Source organism: Drosophila nasuta, chromosome X, assembly GCF_023558535.2.
Source record: "Drosophila nasuta strain 15112-1781.00 chromosome X, ASM2355853v1, whole genome shotgun sequence".
Classification (NCBI taxonomy): domain Eukaryota; kingdom Metazoa; phylum Arthropoda; class Insecta; order Diptera; family Drosophilidae; genus Drosophila; species Drosophila nasuta.
The window spans coordinates 21,943,729-21,964,401 of NC_083459.1; the positions used below are offsets into that span (position 1 = coordinate 21,943,729).

Genomic DNA, 20,673 nt, shown 5'->3' on the forward strand with positions numbered 1-20,673 from the left:
TTACTTCAGTTCGGTTCGGTTTGATGTTTTTGTTACTCGATTTATAGTTTTAGTTTCACAGTCATAGTCACAATCAGAATCAGACACGTATTGCGGTATTCATTCTCTGTATTCTTGCCCAAGTAATTCGCCAAATTCTTAGCTAAAACAAAGAAATAAACCTTACAGTGTTCTCTCGTCTTCTGCCGCAATGAGCTACTCCAACTTATACTCCAGCACCGTTGACGGCTGTCAGCGAGTGAGTTATTGCCGCAATCCTTCGCTGGATCGCTTCTGGGAGCGAGAACGGGGAGGTGAGTGCAGAAGTGCACGGGACAACGCGACCGGAGATGGTTTGATCATATGCAAAGACCTGATCATTGGCTGCAAGCCGGAAAGCACCGACGACTTTCGTCCCTTCATCTTTGAGCCGACATGGTGTGTGTACATCAAGGCGCAGGACCGAGTCGACATGGGTCACTATGTGAAGCGTGTGACGTTCCGGATGTCGCCGCGTTTACCTCTGCGTCTTCATGTCGCCGACTCGTCGCCGTTCGAGATCACCGAGGTGCTGAGCACCGATTTTCCCCTCGAACTGCAGGTGGACTACATCGATAGCTCGATGACCCCGACCACGTATGTGTACAAGCCGAACGATGTCTTTGATGGCACATACAATGTGGAGCTGCGCATGAATTTCCAGGGACACCAGCGCAAGGATAAAATGTTCTTCATGAGTCCCCCGCTCGCCATGCAACTGAGTCTCAGCACTCTGGCGCCTCTCTCCGGCGTTGCCAAGCCCAAGTTCCTGACGGCGTCAGTCAAGAGCGTTTCTCTACCCAGAACGGAGAAGCAGGAACAACCGCAGCCACAACCGATGGAGTCCAATGCGACGGAGGAGGAAGAGGAGGAACTGACAGCGGGGCTTCCTCTGGCGTTGCCCTCGGTGCCGCGTCCCATCTTCAATGTGCGACGCGGTTCGCTCTTCGAACTCACGTCACAACAGTCGCAGCTGTAAAAAACGATGCAGTATTTTTTTGCAGGCACTGTCAGTTGTACACAAGGGTTGCTCAGGCGCCGCCCCTTTTCGCTGCCAGTCAGCTTTTAGGGTTGAATTTCCTCAGTTCTGCTCCTGTTACCATCCTGCTCCTCTCTCTTTATCCCTGGTACGCTCTCTGTTCCTGTTCCTCCCCCCGCTTCCTTGCTGGCTTTCTCCCTCACAAAGCTACGCCACTGCTTCAATCCTCGTTGTCAGCTCACTTGGTCAGCGAACGCGCAGCGAGTCAGACGTCCTGACCTACCGATGGCTTGGCTTCCCAGCAGCTCCAATGGCGCCGACAATGCGGACGAACGCAGCACGGCCGGAAGTCACTCCAGTGCCAGCTCCAGCTCAGCGAATGGCGGCACCACAAGACACCGCACCGACACCGAGACCAATGGAGCACACGTGAATGGAAGCTCCACAGCGACAACGACAACGACGACGACGACAACGCGTCAGCCGCCCGCTTTATTGCGCCATGCCACGCCCTATGTGCAACCCAAGACGGAGTCCATATCCGACGGCGATCTGTCGGACTTTTCGCTGAACGACACCGAGGAAGACGAGGACGAGCTGCGGGATTACATTGTGCTCAACGGGAATCAGGCGGATGGTAAGCAAACTACGATGACGATCTCCTCAATTCGCTGACGTCTTTTCTTTTTTTGACTTTCCCTAGCAAGTCGCTCGCTGTCGAACTCTCCGCGCAGTGGCAGCGGTCACAATCTGTTTGGCGGTCAGACGGCGCCACCGGGCAGCAATGCATCGGGACTGGCAGCTCCTGGTCCTGTGCGTAAGGTGTTCACCAACACGCGGGAGCGTTGGCGTCAGCAGAATGTGTCGGGTGCGTTTGCTGAGTTGCGGAAGCTGGTGCCCACGCATCCGCCGGACAAGAAGCTCTCCAAGAACGAGATACTGCGCTCGGCCATCAAGTATATTAAACTCCTCACCGGCATCCTCGAGTGGCAGCAGCAGCAACAACAGCAGCAACATCATTCGATGGCTGCTGGTCTCGATGAGCCAAACAACAATGACAATCGCATGGCAAACGGACATGCGGTCGATGCACTGCATCACATCAAATGCGAACGCCTAGAAAGGGAGACGAATGGATCAGCGCAGCGTGGAAATGATTTGCTCATGATTGCGCCCATCAAAACAGAGCAGCAGACGCAGCAGACAAGCTACGAGGAGACGCCAACAGCGCTGACAAGCACCAATCATCATTCAGCAACAGGGACAGGAGCTGCTGCAACTTCTGCTGTGACAACAGTTGCCACACAGCACAAGGCTGTGGCAAGTGGACGCAGCGGCAGCAAGAGACGCCACAAAAAGGAAGAAGAGTTGAATCCCAGCAGCCAAAGTAAACGCCGCAAGCCCTAGACAGATCGGCTTAGGATTAGACTAGATACATTACACTACACTATATGTTTAAATTCGAAATTTAAAGTAAAACCATGAACCATAAACCATTAACCATAAACTATAAAGAACAAACCTTTTTATTACGTCAATTTCGCCAACATTTTGTCATGTCTCCCAAATCAAACTACTAAATGCTTTTTTCTCCCAACCTCGTCAACATATCTCCAAACTCTACACACTCCACAATTTCTCCTTGTATTCGCAAAGCTGGCATTTTTATTACGCCAATTTCGCCATAATTCCGTCGCATTTTCGCCAACTTTTCAACCATTTCTCCCAAATGGACCTCAATGTTTTTTTTTCTCCCAATCTCGCCAATATTTCTCCGCAAACGCCAACTCTTCTACAAACTCTCCACAACTTTTCACTCAATACTCCACACATATATCCAAGCTCCATACTCTCCAGACCATTTTTCCTTGTTTTCGCAAACCTGGCATTTTTATTATGACAAATTCCGTCGCATTTTCGCCATTGTGTGTTTTTCTCCCAATCTCGCGTATTTCTCCGCAACGCAAACTCTTCTACAGACTCTCCACAACTCTTTATTCGTTTTTCCGCCATATCTCCAAACTCCATACTTTCTATACAATTTCTCCTTGTTTTCCCCATATAACAAAAACACTTGTTTATAATATTTTTGTTTGTAATTTTTATTGTTTGTTTTTTTTGTTTTTTCTTTTTAAATTAATGTTCCTTTTTATGTGTCTCATGTTGTTGTTGTCTGGTTGTTGTTTTTGGTTGTTCTGCTTGTAATTATTGTTGGATTTTGGTTTTGCATTTAGTTTAGTATTTATTTTTTTTTCTTTTGTCTTGTGTTTAAATGTAAGTTTTTCATATTTCCTTTAAGCGAAACGCTGAAAATTGTTTTAATTTTTTATTTTCTGTTTTTTTTTTTGTATTTCATATATATATATTTTCATAGTTTTTTTTTATAATTTTTTTCGACTGCCTCTTTTCTTAATAATTTTTTTTCTTCGGGGAAGGGCTTATTTGCGGAATTCTTTTTTCGAATTTATAATTACAAATTAAAGTGAATTTTTACTGTGAATGTGTGTGTGTTTGGGTGTAGGTGTGTATGTGTGTGTGTGAGTAGATTATTTTTATATATAATTTGTTGTTGTAGTTGTCTCATACATTATACTCTAAAATGTTGTGGAGCTTTTTGTTATTTTTATTTAGATTTGTATTTTTTTTTTCTTTTTATAGTTTTGCATTTCTTTACTTTGTTTATTCTGAAATTATAATAAATATCTTTGCTTGGATATTACTACAAAACCTTCAATAAGTATCTTCTTTTTTTTTTGCTTAACTTCTTCAACTTGAACTTCTTAATCGTTCTTTTGGTTCTCTAAGTTTAGAAAAAAAAATGTATAGGAAATACAATATAAGACATAATGGAATCTAGGAATACATATACATATACAAATACAGTTAGTTTATTACAGTTTTTTTTTGTCTGTTTTTCTGTTTTCTTTGCTTAAGCGAATTGGAAACATTTGCTAAAAGATCGCAGTGGGGCGGGGGCGGGGTCGGGGATCGGTATAAGAAATAAGGTAGCATTTTTATTAGTTTTTTGTTGATTTGGGGGAATCTTCTATAGGCAGGCTCTGAGATATTACACGCTACATAGATATAAATAGATGATGCAATTGCTTTGATCTCTTCTTCTTGTGGCAGGCCAAAAAAAAACAGTGTTGTGTAATGGTCCGAGGCGGCAACGAAAGCCGCGAGCTTACCATCTGGAATACATCTATTTAAATATGTACGTGTCTCTGTGTGTGTGTATATATGGAATATGCCTCGTGCCAAGTGTTTGTTTGTTTGTTTGTGTTTTTCATTATTTTTACGCTTTTTATAAATTTTAAAATTAATTTAAATTTTCAATTGCAGCTAAACGTTTACGATTACTTTACAATTAATGCATTATAATCATGGTTACTATTTCGAGTTCTCCTCATTCAACTTGCCTCTTCTTCTTCTTCGCACATTTTATTTTCTTTACTTATTTCTTCTTTTATTTTTTTCTTTATTTTTAGATTTCTTTGTTTTTGTTGCTTTTTAGATTTTTTGGTTTTGTTGTTTTTTAAATTTTTTGTTTGTTTTTTTTTTTGTTTTTGTAATTTCTTTGTATTTGTTGTAAATTTAAATTTATTATTTATTTTAATGGGTGGCGTCGCGCGCTAAAAGCGTTTCCTAATCAGCCCCATTCCGAGTTTCACATTCGCTCGCCGGCGAAATTGCTGAAATTCGAAACAGCGCTGAGTAATTTATTTTCCGTATTCTCTTATTGGATTTGTCGTTTTATAATCGTACTAATAATATATATATATTTATATATATATATATGCTAGATTTGGACTGTAGAATGGCACTCAATATTTAGTGCTTAGGATGACAGGATGATAAGGGAGCGGGGGAGTTCATAATATGGTAGAGAAACAGTTTTACATTTACTTCTTTCGCATGTTTCACATTTGCCGCAATCCAAAGCATACTTTGCGGGGCAATTGCGGAAGTGATGGGAGAGAAGAAGTATTCCGTCTGTCTCTGTCTCTGTCGCTGTCGCTGTCTCTGTTTACCCGACTGTCTGTTCTGTGTTCTTGTTGTAGCAAGTACGAAATCGGTTTGGAGAGTATATGCCTATATATGTAAGTATGTTGTATGTATGTATATAGTTGTTGCGTATGGGGGAAAACTTGTATTTTTTGTGATTACGTTTTTACTATACGTATAAGTTATTTTTTTTTTTTTTTTTTGTTTTACGTTTTACTTTTAACATTTTTGCATACATTGTAGAAACGATTGAATTTTTTGTATTCTGTTTTTCCTTGACCACAACAACATCACATTTGAGTTGTTGTTGTTGTTGCTGCTGCTGTTGTCGCGGTTAACTATATTAATGTTGTATACGTACTTTACTTTAAATGGGACAAAAAATTTTGATTTATTTCACTAAATTTTCTTTCTCGATTTGCTTATCATTTATTACGTTTTGCTTTTGTTTTTGTATTTTTCGCAAATTGTTGTTGATTTTGTTTTTGTTTTTACTATAATGTATTTAGTTGCTGTTATTTAATTTAATTTAATTTAGTTTAATATTCTTTTAACATTTTCTCAATTGTGTGTATGTGTGTGTGAGAGAGATTGTGTGTTGTCTGTCATTATATATGCATACGTATATATGTATATGTATGTATGTATATACATATATGTAGTTTTTGTTTTTATTTGTTTTGTATTTGTATTAATAATAAATATTTCCTTTTAATGCATAATTTAGGCATTTGCTTTGCTTTGTGTTTTTTCTTTTGAATTTTCATTTTGTTGTTTTGTTGTGTGACAACTTGTATGAATGTGTGTGCGTAAGTGTGTGCGTGTTGTACACTGGACGCAAGGCAAATATTTATCGTATTTTCATTTTGTTGTTTCCGATTTGTTATATTTAACAAATGAAAATACGCTAAATATTTGCCTTGCGTCCAGTGTACAACACGCACACACACACGCACACACATTCATACAAGTTGTCACACACTTTGCTCACACTTTCGCACTGCGGCGGCGCCATTGTTTTCTTCTTCTTCGGTTAAGTGCGAATGCAATCACTTGCTTTATGTATTTTGCACAATTGAAGTTTCACTGCTGTTAACTTTGCAAGAGTATGTATGTGAGTTTGCGTGTGCATGTTGAAAATTGGCTGCTGTTAAATTTACTTAAGCCTCGCTTTGTGTTCTTATTTGTATGCAAACAAACAAATATAAGAACACAAAGCGGGGCTTAAGTAAATTTAACAGCAGCCGGGCGAGCGAAAAATGTTAATAACAGTACGCTGTAAACAACATTTACATTAACAGAACACCGCCATTATTGCGCTAACCCGATGCACTGGCCGACGCTGCCGCCTGATCGGCCTCAGCTGCTGCGCCATTGTCACCGCCGCCGTTCCCGTTGCCGCCGCCACCACCGACTTCACCGTCACCACCCGCAGCACTGGCGTCACCACCATCCCCATTACCACTGGCGCCGGCACTGCTGTTCAAGGCGTTGTTCGACTGCGAGCCTGCAAATGTTTGGTTGTCAAAAGAGAAACAGAGAGTAGAGTTGTTGTTGTTCCTGTTTGCAGCTACAAAGGCATTCGCAAAAACACATAGTAACAAAGACAGTGATTGAAAGAGAGAGGAGAGACAGATCAAAAGAGAGAGCGTGCTAGCGCGCAACAAGTTCACAGAGAGCATGCAAGTACATGAGCATGGAGAAGAAGAAGCAAATACATACATACAACAACAGTTACATAGTACGTACATATGAAAAGAGTTTCAAATGCAATAACGGGGAAAGGATTTTTTTTCACTTCAGAATCCCCCCGTCGCCCCACCACCCTCGCTGGCAAACAACAAAAACACAAAATGTACAAATGAAATAAGGCGGAAAAAAATATGAATTCGTTTAAATGTTTTTTTTTTATTGTTTTTATTTTTATTATTTTTTATTCTTGTTTTTCAGCATTTCGTTTTTTTGTTGTTTTTGTAATTTTGCTCAGTGTATGTGTTCTTCATGTTCATTTCCATTTATCTTTATCAACAACTTGTTTCTTTTCTTTCCTTTGTCTATGTATTTGTTATCATGAATTATTATATTGTTATTATTATAGCATTACAATTGGTAATATGTATTTATGTATGCATATGTGTGTGTGTTTCGTTATCGTATTTAATTTAATTTAAATCAATTGATTAACGCCAAATAATGTCGATTGTTTGTTGTTTCTGCTGCTGTTGTTGTGTTTGTCTACATTACTAGGAAAAAAGTTGATTTAATTTTTGTGTGTGTATTGTTGTTGTATTCTTGTTTTTAATTGTTTATATATATATATATTATGTGTGTAATTAGCATAATTAATTAATTTAAAGTGCTTTTATAATAAACTATATAAATAAATATATACGTTTTGTTTTGTTTTTACAATTATTTGTTAATAATTACGTTATTATTTGTAATTTGCAAATTGTTGAATTCAAAATCAGCAAGCAAGCGCGCTCTTATCTAGGGAGAGCTGCTCGTCCGCAATCGCGCAATCGATATCGGCAGCGATATCGATAACTGTGATTGGCGGAATCAGCGGGGCGGAACCAGTTCACTGATTGAACAAACTCATTTTCTGCTGTTGCTTCGTCTGCATTATGTGCTGATGTGTTTTCTATCGATTATACACACACATACGAATACACGACGTTAGCTATGTATAAGTATAAGTATTTATATATATATATAAATGTATGTATATTTCTCATTTTTATGTATTTTTATCTACATATTGCAACTAAACCAGCGATACGAATACATTCATACACGTGTTTCTCTCTGTGTCTGTGTGTGTGTGTACGTGTACGTGTGTGTGTGTCATGTTATCTATATAACTGTATAATAGAGCATGATTTTACTCTCTTTACTTCTCCTAAATACAATTAATAACTATTATCTCTCAAAAAAAAAAAAAATTAAGTGTTTACATCAAAAATTGTTATAAATGTTGTGTTGTGTTATATATTTGCTGTTGCTTTTGTTTAAGTAATTCACTAAATTTAATATACATACAATTAATTATTGTATATTTGTTTTGTTATTAATCATGTGTGTGTGAAATTGTTGTTGTTGTATTTTTACTTTCATTTTTGTTTTTTTGTTTTTATGGTTGTTCCTTCACTCAATGCACACGCTGCTTTCTTCTTTCATTTATTACAAAATAATAATAATTATTTAATAAAAATAATTTATTTATTTAATATGTATGTATGTATGTATATATATGTATGTTTATAATGCGTTTTACAAAAAAAAAAAATTATTTATATTATATTTTATTTATGTGTAATCATAATCGTTTTAATTAATTAATGAATGCATTAATTAATTAGGGTTTTGTTTAGATATATAACGCAAAACATTAGTATATTTGCTTAATTTGTTGTTGTTGTTGCAATTTTGCTTTGTATTTTTTTGTTTTGTATGTTTTTTTTTTGTTTGTTTTGTTTTCTTTGTTTCAATTAAATTTTCATAATTTTAAATTTAACATAGCATTAACATTATGTTAAGTTGTTGATTTTTTGATGCAGCCATCTTCATCATCTTCTTGTTCTTCTTCTTTATCGTCTCTTATGTTAAATATATTTGTATATTTTATTGTTCTCTTGCAATTTTCTGTTACACTTGTTATCGATGTCAAGTTAACGAACGAACGAATATTCTCTCATTATTATCATATTATTATTTTGGAGTTATTATTATTAAGGATCAACAAAATTCAAGTTTTGCGTATAGTTTTGCTTTTTTGTTGTTGTTAATTTTGCTTTGTTGTTGTTATTATATTTTATTATTATTGTTTTGCTATTTGCTACACATATCTCATCATTTTAACATACTAAAAATAATAATAATTATACAGAAAAAAAATAATAAAAATAAGGGAAATCGTTATGCAATGACTTTTCTTTAACTACATATGTGTGAGTGTGTGTGTGAGTGAGTGCGTGTGTATGTGTGTGTGTATTATGGGATGACAATTCCACAGCGAAAAGCTGCCAATTTCTTTTTTTTTGTTTCTTAATTTTTGCCAGCTGTTTGTTATCTATTATAGTTTCTTTATTTATTATTTAAAAAAAAGGATAATTATAATAATCATAATAATAAAAACAAGCCATTATTGGCATTAGCAATGACATTACTATTACAGTTATTATTAGTTTTTTGTTTTGTTTTTTTTGTTTGTTTTTATTTTAGTTTTTAAAATAAATTTAATTTTTATCTATGTAAAATTTTGCATTACATTTGTTGTTTTAGTTTTTGTTTTTCTATTTTTTTCTCATAATATAGAATTTGCAGTTATTCTTTTCTCATTTGTTTTTTTTTTTGAGTTTTACATAATATATTTTATTTGCTATTTTATATGCATTTTTCTTGATTTTTTTTTTTTTGTTTTGTTTTGTTTATGAACTTGCTGCAAATTGCTTTAAATTAATTAATTATATAGTGTGTGTGTGTGTGTATGGGGAGGGTGTGTGTGTGTGTGTTTATATATCAATGTATATATAATTTTATATTTAGTTTTGTTGCCAGTTGTTTTCACTTCTATTTTGTGTTCTTTTTTCTCTTTAGTTTATTTTTATTGTATACGCCTTTCTCTCAGTGTATGCGGTATGCATATAGTGGTGTATATGTGTGTGTGTGTTGTTGTTGATTTCTTTTAGTATATATATATGCATATATATTTATTACTATATATATAAATACATATATATATATATATAGATATATGTATGTTACTATTGCCCCTATGAATCTGCAATTAAAACAAAAAAAAGAAACGAAAAAGAAAAGAAATTAAATTAAATTCAAAATCAAATCATAATTTAAATCAAATCAAATGAGGTAGCAAAAGAAAGATATGTAAACGGCAGCTATATATAATATATGTTATATATATAATTCCAAACAATATCTGGGGTCGTTCTACATATATGCACTTTATAGGATTTTGAGGCACGGGGAAGCAGCGTTTGGGCTGGATTACGCTTAGGTCTATATACATACAATATATATATATATATAGAAAGAAGATTATGTACTCGTAAATAAATATATATATATTTAGCTTCTAAAATAGCGCATGCAAAAACGCAACAGAACAAGAAGAGTTTCCTTCGGCCAAATACCGAAGATCAAATGGAAATTCCCTTGCAGAGTTAAAAATATTTCGCATAGAAGATGTGAAAGTTGTTCAAGACAGTAAAGAAGATATATTTATATTATATCCGAAATTATTATTATGAAAATCAATCGGACCATAATAATAAATAAACTAAGATATCATATATCGATCATTATTTTTAGATCTTTCAATTGTATCCACACATAATGATCGATATATGATATCAGTATAAATAAATGAAGATATCATTTTACGATCATTATTTGTACATATTTCAAAGGTTTCGTTATTATATTAAAAATCTTCGAATCTTCTATGTGAAAAATATGCAGTTTTTCAATAAACCTATGAAAAATCTACACATAATGATCGATATATATCTTAATTTATTTCTTATTATGGTCCGATTGATAATGGATCTTTTCATAATTATTATATGATATCTTAATTCATTTATCATTATGGGCCGACAGAAAAAGTATTGTTAATACATCTTTTAATCATAATTTCGGCTATAATTGAAATATATTTACAGCTCTGCAAAGGTTTGGCTAATAAAAGACTAGAAAGAGCGCAACAGAAACAAGTTGAAAACTGAATAGCATAAAGAGAATGTAGAAGACATAAATATGTTATATATAGAGTTGAAATTTGGGAACTTTGCGGATGGTAAGGAAAGTGAGACCTGGACCCTAGACCAATAGACGCAGACACAGCACAAAAGTTAAGCGAGACAATTGTTCTGAATATTTGTTTTTTTTAAGATGTCAGATTTATTAAGCAATTGAAACAGTACAAGCAATAAAGTACCATAACACATTATAGAGAAATTTCATTCAGGCCAAACCTCAGTATATAGAGCACTTTTTTTTGACTAAACATTAAAATATAGTGTGAAGAGAGTGAAAGAGAGAGAGAGAGAGATACAGAAAGAGTGAGCGTGAAAAGTAGCGGTTAGACAAATGGGCAGCGCCCAATTGTCAGTAAGTTGGCAGGGCTCAATTGGCGGCAAGTTGGCAGCGCCTAATTGTGTGCGTGTGTGGCAAGTTGGCGGATCACATTCGCATTGAGTTTGACTTGATTGTGGGCTTGATTTTGGACTTGAACTTGAACTTGACTTTGCAGTTGAACTTGAGCTGCGACTTGAATGATTTGTTGTTGCTGTTTGCGCTGCGTCTTTGGCACTTTAGCTGAACAGAGACGTAATAAAAACGTGAAAGACAGATAGATCGAGACAGAGATAGAGAGATAGAGAGAGAAAGAGAAAGAGAGTGCGTTTGCTAATGCTGCTGTTGACTTGACTTTTGCATAGTCAAGACGTTTACTCACCTGTTATGTTGGCGCCACCAGCATTGCTTGTGGCAATCGCACCGCCGGCTGCAGTGGCAGCTGCCGCAGCACCACCGCCGCCGCCACCGCCGCTTGCGGCCGCATTCGATTGCGGCGCAGCCGTTGCAGCTGCGGTGGCTGAATTTGGCGCTGCGTTGGTTGCGTTGCCGCCGCCGCCGCCGCTGTTGCTGCTGCTGCTGTTGTTGCCGCCTTGTCCACCACCACCAGCTGCTGCTGCTGCTGCTGCTGATGTTGCCGATGTTGCTGCTGTTGCTCCGCCTGCTGCTGCTGCTGCCGCTGGAGTCTGCTGTGATTGGGCGCCATCCGCTGACGCGCCGCTGCCCGTGGAGGAGACGCTGGTGGAGCCGCTGGCCGCCGAGGCTGGAGCTGCTGCGCCGCTGCCGCTGCCGCCAGCTGAGGCACGCACTGCGGCATTCTGCAGATGCTTTGGCAACAACTGTGGCACTAAGCTAGGCTGTATCGAGAGTTCTACACAGAAAACAACACAGAAATGCTCATTAATATCGAGACATGTGAGAATATCGCTTATATTATATGCTATGTGCACAAAATACAAATTTCAATTAACAAAACAGAGACATAATACAAAAACATACAAACAGACAAACAAAAAAAAAAATACACTTAAAGTTCAGCTTTTTTGTTTTATTTGTGATGAAAGTTTCAACATAATAACTGAGAATTTTTCGCCAACTAATTTGAATTTACAATTTACAGCATTAAACTCTATATAATTAAATTGAATGCAAATAATATGTATGTATATAATATATAAATTGTTCTTTTTATTATATTCTACTTAACCAATTGTTTGCTTTGATACATGTTTTTTTGTTTTGTTTTTGATTGATTGATTAATTCACAAAACTGATTTTATTAGTCGAAAAAAAAAAGAAATAAATTAAATTATTTGTTTACATATAGGATTTGTGCGCTCGTAATTTGCTTTAGATAGTTTGTGCCTTATCGCATATACATAACTGATATATATATATATTTTGTTTTTGTTGTATATGATAGATATGAAAACAGAAGCTGGGCTCATCAGCTCACTCACCATGCTCTGTGAAGTTGAAGAGTGGCGGCATCTCGCGGCCATTGGGCAAGGTGTGATTGCCCTCCATGCGCAGCTCATCGAAGAACGGATGTGCACAGGCCTTGAGCGGTGTTATACGGGCGCTGGGCGTGTACTCTAGCAGCTGGGACACCAAGTTGATAGCTTCTGTCGGAGTGCGTATACGGAAAACCTGGCAAAATTGAGATTCACAATTAGTTTTCTCATTCAAAACAAACATTCTATGGTATAATAATAATGGGCGGGAACAATCGCAATATATATCCCAAAATATATATTGCAAGCATTTCTTTTATACAGCGCGACGGAGGGGAAAACGTTGACAGCGACAGCGACAGAGACGTGGGGACAGGACACAAATAGAATTATATAAAAAGTTGAAAAAAAACAACAATCAAGTCAAGTCAAAGCAAATCAATTCAATTCAATTTCAAATCAAATTCAAATTCAAATGTAATCAATAAACATTTAAGCAATGTATAACACTTTTACAGCGTGTAGCACAGCGCACAGCTTATGAGTTTGAAGCTCAAGCTTGGCAAAGTGAAAAAAGCCATGAATTTGCAAAAGTATTGCGAAGAGAACGATGATAGCTCAGTCCAGTTAACTGTTATACGGTTGCGTAGTCGAAAAATACGAAGAGTTATACGGTGCGTTGTCGAATAAGAGTCTAATAACGGTTCAATCTGTTGTTATACAACTGTTATACAGTGACGTTGTCGATAATATCTAATAATGGTCCAAATCGGTTGTTATACAACTGTTATACAGTGACGTTGTCGATAATATCTAATAATGGTCCAAATCGGTTGTTATACAGTTATGCAGTCGATAAATACAGCTGTTGTGGGGTGCATAGTCGATAAAAACAACTGTTATCCAGTACGTAATGTCGAATAACGGTTGTCATACAACTGTTATACATTCTAAAATGTGCGTATTCGTATAAAAGCATGGCCGCAATGAGTATTCCAAGCATTTTCGTTTAATATTTTCGTCCGTTTTCTTTTGTAAAAGCAAATTTTGGGGTTTTTATTGTTTGGTTTTGGTTTTTGTTTCGGTTTCGTTTCGGCTTACTCTCAATTGTTGTTTCTGGTTTAGGGCGTTTGGAAATTGGGTGCGTTCGAGTAGTGACTGCAACGAATTGTTATGTACACTTCAATTACGATTTGAAAAGAAAACACACGATTAAGATAGAGAGCAAGAGAAAGAGAGAAAGATAGATAGAGCGAACGGACGCAGTGAATGTTGTTGTTATACGACATTCGTACACACAGTTAGTGACAAAAGGAGAGGCTCAATCGCTGTTTTTTTTTTTAAGAGTGAGATGAGGATAGAGATAACGATTTCTTATTTTTTTCTTTGGGGGGTGTGTTCGCGTTATCATTGAATGATGGGGAGGTGCGCGGTTGAGAGGGGAGGTGGCGCGATCAACGGGGCCCGCGAAAAGAGGGACGACTTACTTTCTGCCATGGATGACTCTTAATCTGTGGAAATTTGAATTCCGTATAGTTTGGATTCATTTCGCGTATTTGTTCTCTTGTCGGTGTGCCCAAAACTTTGATAACCTCGACCAGCTGATCGACACCCGAATCACCCGGAAAGATCGGCTGTCCCAGCAGCAGTTCGGCAAGCACACAACCGGCGCTCCATACATCTAAACAAAAGAAGAGAAGGAATTCAAATTAACAAAAAAAATTAATGATATATGTATATCAAGATAGTTAATTACCGATTTTAGTTGTATAGTTGATGGCGCCAAATATGAGCTCGGGTGCCCGATAATATCGGGAGCAGATATACGAGACATTCGGCTCGCCGTGCAACAACTGCTTGGCACTACCAAAGTCGCACAACTTCAGCACCGCCGTCTCGGGGTCGAGCAGCAGATTCTGCGGCTTGATATCACGATGACAAATGCCCAGCGAATGGATGTAGGCCAAGCTTCTGAACAATTGATACATGTAGAGCTATACGATTTTAAAGAGAAATCGATATTTAGTTAAAGTTAAAGATATAAATAAGTTAATAAACTCACCCGTATAAAGTTGATTGGTATCGTTTGCTTGGTTTTGGCATATTGACGTGCCACTTTGTATACAGTTTCTGGTATATATTCGAGGACTAAATTCAAAAATACTTCATCACGCTGCAAAAGTGGAGAAGATATATAGTTATACATTTTAAGAATTGCTTGAAATTAAATATATTTCTTTTGTTTTGTTTTTAATGAGCGATCGATCAGGCGAGCTCCAAACTGCAAATGTGGGAAGAGTTTTTGTTGTTGTTGGTTTGCAGCGCATGCGCGATCAACGTTCAACGATGACGAATGCGATAAACGATAACGATAACAATTAGACGATAAACGATACGGATTTTGGGGGGATACTTTTTGTAAAGTATTCAAACTAGAAGCTAGCCAAAAATGAGAGGGGTTATGAATCGGATTTATTTGTGGAACTAAACACATGCTAATTCTTCTTCTTTTTGTTGTTCTTCTTCTTGCTAGCATGCTGCTTCTTACACATTTCGCCACAGCTCAAAGGAGAGAGAGAGAGAGGGAGAGATGAAAATATATTCATTTTTTTGATGTGGAAGAGGCAGACAGACGGAAGAGAGACAGATAGAGAGCGATAAACGCATGAGAGAGCGAGCTTAATGTGCGAATGTTCAAGACAGCGAGAGAGAGAGAGAAAGAATTCGAGCACGCGACAGAGAGAGAGAGAAAGAGCGAGAGATTCTCTCTTCTCGACGCGCCTCGTTTTCGATACCTGCGGCTTGAGCACAGCGGCTAAAATGCCCAAATCGATGGGAAACTCGGCCAACTATGCAATAAAAATAATACAACAATAATCATAATCAAAAAATAATTACAACAATAATATTAATCGAAAAGTCGAACATAAAAAAAACAACGCCTAAGACATCATCGTTTCGATATAGTTCCCGCGTCATATCTAGTGAATATATTACTCTAGTTAATCACATTTCACACACTTACCTTTTCTCCACTCGAATAGAAAAAGTATAAAAGTTTCACAATATTACAATGCTCCAATCTGCGCATTATTTGCAATTCACGATTCTGTAGAAAAGAAACATATATTGTAACATAACGAGAAATGGATTATTAATCAATCAAGTACTTACCTTAAATCGTCTGTCTTGTAAAACTTTTTTGATTGCAACCAATTCGCCGGTATCGCAGAGTTTCGCCTGAAAGACGACACCAAAGCTGCCATTGCCGATGACTTTTGTATCTGTATAGGAAACTTCTTGAACCCGATCGGTGCCTTGGCCGGGCGTTGCAACGACTGTTGTAATTTTGGAACCATCACGACCTGTAAAAATCAAGAACATAAAGGATGAGTAAGGTTTCGAAAGTGGAGAGACTTATATAGTATGTAGAGTTAACAGTAAAGTACAGCTGCCCACTCAAATAGTCAAGAGTCAGTCAGTCAACTCTCCACCCTTTTTGGAGACTTAATACCTGTTGTCTCCCAAGCGCCCTCTAGCTTCTCCTTGCTCCTATCGACCTCCTTTGGAATGGACAATGCGACGCTATGTTCGGGCCACAAATCATTCAATTTGCCGATCAATTGTTTCATGCCTATACCATCAGCGCGTCAGTTAGCAGAGCAGCAGTTGAATGAGACGTTGAGGAGAGTTGCGCGATAGATATAGATAGAAAATGTAAGTAGAGAGCGACGAGTGGGAAGACCGGAAGGAAGTAAACGAGACACGTGGAGAGTGGAGTGGAGAGAAACCATACGTGTGGAGAAAAGGCGTGCGCCTTTTGGGAGAGAACATGCAGAGATCTTGGATTTGTGGAATTCAACTTTGCTTTTTGATGATTACTACTATTAATTTATTATATTTGCATGACATTCTGTTGGTTTTTCCCTGTTGGGTTCTATTTAATTTCATTGGTAAACCCAATTTTTTTTTAATTTGTTGATTGGAAACATTATTTTAGTATTTATAAGATTACTATTTCTATCTATCTTTTGGAAAGTTATAGCATTTAGTCTATGGTATAATTTATTTAAGTGGATTGTTTATCAATATTAATCTTGTATTTGATTTGAGCTTTTCTTTTCATATACATAACTATTGTAATTAGATTACAATTTTTTTAAAATTTTTTTTAGCGCTTTTGGAATGTTATCGAATTTCAGTTTATATAGCAAATTGCTATAATTTATTTATGTGACATATCTTTATCATGTTTTGAATTATTAGATTTGGAATTTTGTTAAGGTTTGTGGTGAAAATGTTTGTGGGGGATTCTTTCTTCATTGTATTCAGTAGCGAGGTAAGAGAGAGAAAGAGAGAGAGAGAGAGAGAGAGAGAGCTGCGCTGCCCGTGCTGCTTTACGTGATCGGCCCAATGGCAATCGCGCTGTCTATAGAGAGGAATCTATTTAATTTGATTTTATTTCATTTATAATTAATGTTGGCATAAGCACAAGTTTCAACGACAACGACGACGACGACGTCGCAGCAGCTGCTTTGCCCCATCTGCCACTCGGGAGATGCACAAAGTGATGTGTGTGTGTGTGTGTGAGGGGGGAGGCAAGGTAAATGCTGATATGGGCGTGGCGTGGCGTTGCCATGTGAGGTTGAGGTGGAGGTCGTCGAAGCGAATGCACTGTATGTGAGTGTTTGTCAAGACGGGCGACGAAGCGCAGTAAGTAATTAGGCGAAGCGTAGGTTGTGGGTTTCGAATGGAGGGTAAGGGAAGAAGTTGTAAGTTAGTCTAGTTTGGGGATTTGGGATGATATAGGAGAGAAGAAGGCAAATGATAAGCTAGTCAAGTTTGGGAGTTTGGAATGGAATGGGAATAAGGAAGTCTAGTCTAGATTGTGGGTTAGAAATGGAATGGGGAACGGTAAGGGCTGAAGTTGTTAGTTAGTCTAGTTAGGGGGTTTTGAATGGAATGGGGGAAGGCAAGGAAAGTAGTAAGATAGTTTGTGGGTTAGGAATCAAATGAGGAAAGGTAGTAGGGGAAGTAGTAGGCTCGTCTAGTTTGTGCATTGGAATCAAATGGTGGAAGGAATGGAAAGAAGTAGCAGTAGTCTAGTTTGGGGGTTTTGGAATGGAAAGAAGTAGCAGTAGTCTAGTTTGGGGGTTTTGGAATGGAATAGAGAGAAAGGAAAGTATAAAGCAAGTTTATGAGTAAGGAATGGAATTGGGGGAAAAGGAAAGTAGTAAGCTAGTCTACTTCGTGGAAGGAAAGTAAAGGAGTAAGCTAGTGAGATAAAATGAAATGGAAGTAAGATAAGGAAAGTACTAAGCTAGTCTAGTTTGGGGATTGGGAACAGCATAGGGAGAAAGGAAGTGGGAAGTAGTAAGCTAGTTTGTACTTGGATCCTTGTACTGCTTGCCCATCGAAGCCGTGCTGCTGCGCGTCTGCAGCTTTGGCTTCTTGAGCGCGGCCAGCAGCGAGGCAGACGACGACGAGGCGCCCACCAAGCTGCTGCTGGTCGATTTGCCATTCGCCGCCGCCGCCACCGCCGCCGTCGCCTTCACTGGACGACGACGTGTTGTCGATGAGCTGGGCGATGTTGTTGATGAAGACGACGATGATGATGATGAGGAGCTGTCCGACGATGAGGCGGAGGAGGAGGAGTTGTTGCTGCTCGTCGGTGTTGTTGATGACGTCGTTGCTGTGGCATTATCAGCCGTTGTCTCCTCATCGGTGCTTGTGCTTCCATCTCCATCGCTCGAGTTCGACGAGTCGCGCTTCGATTGCTTTTTGCCAGTTTTCGAATTGCCGCTAGTTGCAGACTTAGTTGTTGTTGTCTTGTTGGCTTTGGTTTTGGCTGCTTTGCATTTGGTTTTGCATTTGCTGGCGACTTGTGGCTTGCGCGGCGGCATCGGTGTCCAAGGTCGACTGGTGCTGGCTGCCACAGCGGCCGCTGCCTCATGTGCCGCACGCACTGCCTCAATCTCCGCTATGGGTGCATTGTAATAATGTTGCTGCTGCTGTTGCTGTTGGGAGTTGGGGGCAGCACTTCCAGGGGCCGTTTCACCGGCGCCATCCGATTCGCTGGCATCGTTGAGGGCGGTGCGCTTCTTGCGGCGCACCACACGCACCACCTTGCGGAGGCGACTCGGCGCCTGTGTCTTCTCCACTTTGCGAGTGTATTAGTCTCTGTGTGTGTGTGTGTTTGTGTGTGGCCTAGTTTTTGTGTGTTGCGCGTGTGGGTTTATTTTTTGCCCACTTGACCAACTTTTCTCGCCGACGTTTGACGTTGAAACGCGTCGCGAACAATCAAACGATTTCGATCGCTTCGATTTCTGTTACAATTTCGATCGATCTTCAAATGACCAAAACAACAACGACAACAACAACGAAATAGAAAGCACAAACGAAAATCACATTCACGTATATAGCTGCTTCGCTAGCTATAATCAGTCTATATATCTGTTTTATCTTTTAGATAAAAAAGGCACAACAAATAAATAAAAGCAACAACAAAAAAAAAACAAAACGACGACGACGAAGACGACGATGCGATCGCTCGAACTTCCGTTGCACAATTGGCCCAAAAGCAGCTTTCTTGTTTGTCTCGAGGCGCAGCGAAAAAAACAATTTGGCGAGGACGACACGATCGATCGAGGCAATGACAACACGAACAAACAAACGAATGAACGAACGATTATCAATCGATCCACACAACATACGTTCCACACACGTTCCACACACAACGCAAGCAAAAAAAAAAGAAACAGCTGTTTGCACACGAAGCCGCTTAGCAAACGAAGCAATAAACGAACGCACGCGACGGCAACGCGCTTTAAAACGCCTTCTGCCTTCGTTCTTTTCTTGATTTTGATTTTGGCAATTCCTCTTCTCCACCCCCTTATTCACTCTCATATGAAAATTTCATAATTTTCGTGCGCTTTGCTTTGATTTAATGTTTTTGATATTTTAGATTTGTGGGCAAGTGCAAATTTAATTGCAGGAAAATTGCAAGCATGAAGAAAACAGAACATGCGAAGACGATAAGACGAAACGACAGCCGCAAAAAGGTTGACCACAAAGAAGATGAGGGGCGAAGGAAGAGGAAGAGCAAGAACGAGAGGAAGGGAGACAGGTGTCTATCAGCAGCAGCAGCAGCAGACTTAGAGCCCAACGATGGGCAGCAGCCAAGCGCAGCCAAGCATGTGACAGCCGAATCTAACCTCAATCTCCCTCGACTTGCGACAGCTCAATGTAAACGAAAGAGAAAGAGTGCGTGCGATAGCGCAGGTGCGAGCGAGATGGCCAGCTGTCAGCAATCAAAGGATACGCGAAATGCAATTCATTTCATTCTAATGAATCAATTAAAAAAAATAAATAAATTGCAATTTTATGTAAAGTCGAGAGAAATGCGCCACAAAAAAGGAGGCCAAGCAAAAATGTGGCATACACGGCATTGGAATTGTTTGTGTCGCGAGGCGCCACCAACAACAACAATATCGACAACAATGTTGGCATACCCAAAGGCCCAAAACGCTCGATGACTATTAAGCGACAACAAACTTGCGAACATAGAACATAAAGCGAATAGTCAGCATTTTTTAACATCAAACTGTCTACCAAATATGGTCACACCTGAAGAATGTGTGAAACCTTTTCAATTTGTTTACTTTATTCCATAAAAAAGAGCTTTTCTATAGTGTCTATATATAAACAATTAATTTAATCTTGGTAATAAAGCACATGGAGCATAGATTATAGGCATTTCTAGCATTAAACTGCCTATAAAATGTGGTCACACTTGAAGAATGGGTGGAACCTTATTGCATTTCTTAAAAAGCCACTTTTACATTCTAAAGTATTCAAAAAATATTTATTGTATTTGTGAAGAAACAAATCAGACAAATAAAAGCATTTCTAAAGGCAAATTCCATTGTGAAGTAAGCCATAAACATGAACTTGACTCACTCATGGAAATCTTTTGGATATTCATAACCATATTGTATATGTTAAATATCTCGGAATCGACTCGTCCCATCCACAGTTTATATATACATAATTTATATGAAACCGTCGTCCATCATCATGTCGATAGAATATCCCAAATGCATGTTTATGCCGTATTCA

General features: G+C 38.3%; 3 protein-coding genes across 10 annotated transcripts in view; 2 read left to right on the forward strand and 1 right to left on the reverse strand.

The window, feature by feature from the left end:
* Nucleotides 1–997, forward strand: LOC132796236 (uncharacterized). The gene has a single exon (XM_060807328.1). It carries the CDS (start codon nucleotides 191–193, stop codon nucleotides 995–997), a length of 807 nt encoding a protein of 268 aa, XP_060663311.1. The 5' UTR covers nucleotides 1–190.
* Nucleotides 998–1,275: 278 nt separating this feature from the next.
* Nucleotides 1,276–2,515, forward strand: LOC132796235 (T-cell acute lymphocytic leukemia protein 1). The gene is made up of 2 exons (XM_060807327.1): nucleotides 1,276–1,634; nucleotides 1,701–2,515. The coding sequence occupies exons 1-2, from the start codon at nucleotides 1,283–1,285 to the stop codon at nucleotides 2,402–2,404; spliced, it is 1,056 nt and encodes a 351-aa protein (XP_060663310.1). The 5' UTR covers nucleotides 1,276–1,282; the 3' UTR covers nucleotides 2,405–2,515.
* A 789-nt stretch (nucleotides 2,516–3,304) lies between these two features.
* LOC132796232 (protein kinase shaggy) overlaps nucleotides 3,305–20,673 on the reverse strand; it is a 60,758-nt gene continuing 43,389 nt past the window's right edge. For 5 of the 8 annotated variants that reach the window (XM_060807321.1, XM_060807320.1, XM_060807322.1 and 2 more), the window contains 8 exons: nucleotides 15,730–15,920; nucleotides 15,581–15,664; nucleotides 14,618–14,728; nucleotides 14,312–14,549; nucleotides 14,043–14,236; nucleotides 12,562–12,751; nucleotides 11,484–11,972; nucleotides 3,305–6,509 (listed from right to left, as the gene is read on the reverse strand). In XM_060807321.1, the coding sequence (XP_060663304.1) occupies nucleotides 6,322–6,509; nucleotides 11,484–11,972; nucleotides 12,562–12,751; nucleotides 14,043–14,236; nucleotides 14,312–14,549; nucleotides 14,618–14,728; nucleotides 15,581–15,664; nucleotides 15,730–15,920 (1,685 nt within the window). In that variant the 3' untranslated portion in view covers nucleotides 3,305–6,321. Of the gene's footprint in view, nucleotides 6,510–6,954; nucleotides 9,786–10,644; nucleotides 11,345–11,483; nucleotides 11,973–12,561; nucleotides 12,752–14,042; nucleotides 14,237–14,311; nucleotides 14,550–14,617; nucleotides 14,729–15,580; nucleotides 15,665–15,729; nucleotides 15,921–16,069; nucleotides 16,190–20,673 lie in introns of those variants that run through there. The other 3 variants (XM_060807325.1, XM_060807319.1, XM_060807318.1) reach the window with 3 other exon arrangements.